Source organism: Octopus bimaculoides, chromosome 14 (assembly GCF_001194135.2).
Source record: "Octopus bimaculoides isolate UCB-OBI-ISO-001 chromosome 14, ASM119413v2, whole genome shotgun sequence".
NCBI lineage: Eukaryota > Metazoa > Mollusca > Cephalopoda > Octopoda > Octopodidae > Octopus > Octopus bimaculoides.
The window spans coordinates 17,031,493-17,037,096 of NC_068994.1; the positions used below are offsets into that span (position 1 = coordinate 17,031,493).

At 36.7% G+C, this 5,604-nt stretch overlaps 1 protein-coding gene across 1 annotated transcript in view; it reads right to left on the reverse strand.

Moving 5' to 3' along the window:
- The window catches only part of LOC106879818 (uncharacterized), a 64,882-nt gene that overhangs the window by 15,703 nt on the left and 43,575 nt on the right, over positions 1–5,604 (reverse strand). The window contains exons 11-13 of the mRNA XM_052973030.1: positions 4,814–4,932; positions 2,101–2,245; positions 1,851–1,976 (exon numbers count right to left, since the gene is read on the reverse strand). Coding sequence (XP_052828990.1) covers positions 1,851–1,976; positions 2,101–2,245; positions 4,814–4,932 — 390 coding nt within the window. The remainder of the gene's footprint in view (positions 1–1,850; positions 1,977–2,100; positions 2,246–4,813; positions 4,933–5,604) is intronic.

The window sequence follows — 5,604 nt, forward strand, 5'->3', positions numbered from 1 at the left end:
GTTCAGCAGAAGAAACTGATAGAATAAGTCTTTCTTTCTTGCCTTTAATCCTCCAACGCGGAGTATAGGCCACTTATAATCGAATTCCATGTCGCATAATTTTTCACTTCTGTACTTATACTCTGCCATGAATGTCCCCCTTTCTCTAGTTCCTTTTGTGTTGATCTACGCCACGAGTTCTTAGGCCTACCCCTCTTTCTATATCCATCCAGATTCCACTGTAAAGCACTTTTCGCTGCATTTGGTGTGTCCTTTCTAATTGTGCTACCAATTCACTTCCACCTTTTCTTAAATATTTGCTCCCTAATCGAAACTTGATTTGTTCTTTGCCATAGCTCCATATTGCTTATGTGTTTGGGCCATCTGATTTTAAGTATACTACGCAAGCACCTAGAATAAGTAGCAGGCTTAAAAATAAAATAGGTACTGGGATTAATTAGTTCAGTGCCCCAGCATGGCCACAGTCTTATGACAGAAACAAGTAAAAGACTAAAGATAAAAGATATATATCCACATACATACAAAAGTAAAAACTCATTGACACATTAATGGCTTACATATACACACACATATATACAAAAGTAAACACACACACACACACACACACACACACATTGTTTTATACTTTTACTTGTTTCAGTCATTTGACTGTGGCCATGCTGGAGCACCACCTTACAGGGTTTTAGTAAAATTAATCGATTCCAGGACTTAGTCTTTGTGAGCCCATTACCTATTCTGTCGGTTGCTTTTGCTGAACTACTAAGTCACGGGGACATAAACACACCTGCATCAGTTGTCAAGCAATGGTGGTTGTGGCGGTAGTGGTAGTGGGGATAAACACAAACACAAATACACAAACGCGACGGGCTTCTTTCAGTTTCCATCAACCAAATCCACTCACAAGGATTTGGTTGGTCCAAGGCTACAGTAGAAGACACCTGCTCACGGTGCTTTGCAGTGGGACTGAACCCAGAACCATGTGGTTGGGAAGCATGCTTCTTACCACACAGTCATGACTGCGCCTATATACATTCAAAATACATGCAATACACATACATATAAAATACATACAAATTGAAAACATACACACAATATATCCACACATTCACAAACATCTTAAAAGTAAACAGACCCACCCCCTCTATTCTACCATTTTATCTGTGAGGATTCTACTTATTACTATAATGTCCAAATGGGATAAAACATTAAACTGCACAAGGCATGTCTACTAAATACTAGATTAAGTATTTAAAAGCATCAAATGGCCTTAATAAATCCTTCAAAAAATGATGGCGTCTATTTACTTTTGAGGTATCTGTGTACATACAAAAATGATAATACCACATGCACACACAGTCTACATTATTTATACACACACACATATACAAAAATGAAATATCACATACACACACACGCACATACTAACATACACACACACACGCACAAACATATTAATACATACAGAGACACACAAATATGTTTATTACATAGATAGCCAACTTCTTGCCTTCATTCCCAACAGACCACCAGGGCCCAACCTGCAGCATGACCTTCTGAGCATGCATCAGCCTAATTGGCCACAGCCAGACGTACCCTCACCCACCTTCTTCTCCTAAGTGATATCCTAGTCATCATCAACAATGATGGCTGAACATTACATAGATAGCCAGTTTGGATGATCTCCATCACCTTGGAGGTACACAGATACATATAGTATACACATATGTGTATATGTAAATACAAAGAAGAACTGCCACCTTGAAATCCTGGCAGTAGCCATGTAATAAGTATGAATACAAGGAGCACCCATTCTAATTGTTGTTAAAAACTTATGAGAATGACAAACCTACCTGAATTTTGTACAACATTCCATTGGAGAGTTGTTTAGGTCCACTTAACTTAGCTGTCTGTGTATCTTCCAATTCATACTGGATACGGATATTGCCTGATTCCAATGTGACAATTAGTAGAAAATTCTAGAAAAAGACAATGAGAAAAGTATTTTAATAACTTGTATCATTGATGGTCAGCAACTTGTTTGCTTTTAGCAAAAACAAAAGTAAAGAAAAACTTCCTAAAAAATGGTCAAAAAGCACTTACTGTATTCTTCAGAAATAAAAGCAAAGCATCTGTTTGATATGTCTTGAAGCTAAGCTGAACTGATGTTAAACCAGTCTTCAGGATATCATCAGTGTGAAATTCTGCAAAACCATTACCTTCAAAGACCATTGAAGAATTGTCACCACTGTGGAACAAGAAACAACACATAATGGATTTAGAATTGTTTAATTATTATGTATCTAGTTAAGAATAAAATAATAACTACATGATATTTAAAATAATCTCCCAATATTTTTATGATTTTTATAAAACTGGTGAGAGACCAGAAGAATGTTGCAGATTTAATTCTGTATATAACCCTTTTCTTAAAAGCATTAGTGTGGGTTCTGGCGCCACATAAAAAGCACCCAGTATGCTCTCCAGAGTGGCTGGCATTAGGAAAGGGATCCAGCCATAGAAGCCAATCCAAAACAGACTATGGAATCTGGTGTGGCCCCTGGCTTTGCCAGTTCCTGTCAAGTCATCCAACTCATGCCAGCATGGAAAATGGATGTTAAATGTTGATGATGATGATATCATAACAATTGCAGGGTGGAAGGTGTTTATAAGCCATTTAAAATAACACACAAAAACCGTTAGATTCATTTCAACATTTTAATTTAATTTGTCAAAATATTTTCGTCGCTTTGAGACCGCGACCTGTTCACTGACAAAATTCTGTGCCCTCAAACTTCCTTAACATGAATAACAATGGGTTTACAGAAAGTATTTACAATATGGCAGAGAGGCTGTCCCCTTAGAATATGCCTCTGTAATACTGTATTCTATCAGTGATAATACAATCATTCCTTGTGTTTAATTTCAAGATGGTAGCTCACAATGAAGTCAGGTTAGCTATGGCTTTGACAATGCTCACTAGAACTTTAGGAAGTCAAAAGGTTTCTAGCATTCATGAGTGGGGGACAGAGTCTAAGGTTTTCTTGTAGTCCAACCATATTGAACCTAGGCTCCTTCTATGCTCCCACACCACTGATATTTGTTTATTAAAAATTGCTCAGTACATCCCCAGAATCCATTCTTCCCAGCTGCTCGTTCTGCTGTGATGATGTTATTATTTTCAAAATGGTCTTGATGGTAGAGCTTTAAACATGCTGTATATATTTTATACATTAAGTTCTGGCATGCAAATAGCCAGTAGTTTTTTTGCCATGCAGGTGGTTCTGCATTTGAGGAGCAGTTTTGTCTCTACCAGAGCTAACCAGTCTGGTATGTTACTATTCACATTGAGATCTTGCTAGTACAGGTTGATAAGATATGGTTGGTAGAAGGTTAGCTTGTACCAGTGACCAACAATCAAATCTTTTTGAGGTGCTTTTCCATCCTGAAGTTTCCAGATTACAGTCATAAGGGTATCAGTATCAATGCTGTATGTTTTGGGTGTAATGCAGGGACAATAACTTCTCCAAGTTTCTTCTAGCCACAGAGCATCTTGGTTAAACAAATTTTCCCCCGGTTGGAGTCTGTCTTCTCAGGAAGGAACTTCTATGATATTCACTGCTTTTCCTCTCATGTTTCTGTACACTGTTGCCTGGTTCCGGTTAAATTTTTTGCTTATTGTTTTTCTCTTGGTTATTCTCTTCTGATGTCAGAGTTCCTCACTGACAGCTTTTAACCCTTCCTTGACAGTGATCAGCTTGCAAGTGGGTGTCCTTTTTTTGCTATCCCCAAATATCACATCTATCTCCTTCTTCAGTGAACGAATGAATGAAAGGATGGATGGACGGATGGATGAATGAATAAATAAATGTGTGTATATGCATGTATGTGTGTGTATGTGTGTTTGTTGTGTGTTTATGTGTGTATGTGTATGTATGTGTGTATGTAAGTGTGTATATGTATGGTGTATGTATGCATAAATGCATATTTGTACAGTAATAGGATAAACTCTTATATAAGAATTCATCAAGTAGTTATTGTGAAAAAAATTCATAGGGAAGAATCTATCATTTTTCCCTAAATCATATTTATTTATTTATACATATATAAGGGCATAACTATACAAGAATACCTCATGTTAACAAGAGGTATTCTTGTATAGTTATGCCCTTATATATACATATTTGTATATAGATATGTATGCCAACTAATAGTACAGTCTCATAAAAACCCACTAGTATATGTACACAGACACTCAACACCTCTCCACACACATGCATACAGAATCACAACTATCAATACATACAGAACATAGCAATTTTATATAATGTTAACCATTATAGTTAAAGTTAACCTTTGACCAAAAGTTATTTCTTTCTTAAGGAAATGCAATATCATCAACATCATCATCATCATCATCATTATCATCATTGTCATTTAACATCCGTTGTCCATGTTGGCATGGGTTGGATGATTTGACTAGGGCTAGTAAGCTGAGGGGCTGCACCAGCCTCCAGTTTGATTCGGCATGGTTTCTACAGCTGGACGCCCTTCCTAATGACAACCACTCTGAGAGTGTAATGGATGCTTTTACGTGCCACCAACATAGGTGTCAGTTGCATGACACCAGTATCTGCCATGATTACAATTTCACTTGCCTTGATGGGTCTTCTTCTCAAGTACAGTATATTGTTGAAGGTCTTGTTTGTTTGTCATTGCCTCTGTGAGGCCCAATGCTCAAAAGGTGCCTTTTACATGCTACTGGCACAGATAAATGGAATAAAATAAAATAAAATAAAATAAGTAAACTGCTTACCATCCATGTGTACAAGGTGTAGGCTGAGAACCATCTGGAAAAGGCTGCATCAGAGACATAGCATGTCCATCAACATCAAGTGACCCCACACAACCTTCCAGCGGTTTTAATTTGTTTTTCTGTTATCAATAAAGAATATCACAAATATGTATGGAAAAGAATTTTCTATAGTTGATTGAATCACACATTCATACATACACAGTCACACATACAACACCTACACACAAAAACATACAAACAGACAAGGGAAACATACATACGTTTATATATATATATATTAGGTTGTCAAGAAAGTTCTTGCAGAATTTTTAATTTTGGATTTAAATGATGTATTTTCAAATTAATTTTTGTTAAATTACTTTGACATTATATATCATTTTAAAGTCCGTTTTTCGCTCTATCTAATTGTGTTACTCGTTTTCTTTTTGAATAATTAGGCCATTTTTTCGGGAATGTTGAATACAACATGGACAAAAAGCAAATTTGCACAATTTTCTTATTCCAGTCCAAGCTAGGCCAAAAAGCTGCTGAAACAGTTCACGATATTAACGGTGCATTTGGCCCAGGAACCACTAATGAACATACAGCACAATGGTGGTTCAAGAAATTTTGTAGTGGTGACGAAAGTCTCGAAGATGATAAGCATAGTGGTTGGCCATCAGATGTTGACAACGATCAACTAAGAGCCTTAATGGAAGCCAATCCATGCACAAGTGTTTGAGAGCTTGCTTCTGAATTAGACGTAACATATACAACAATTTCCAACCACTTGAAAGAGATTGGAAAAACAA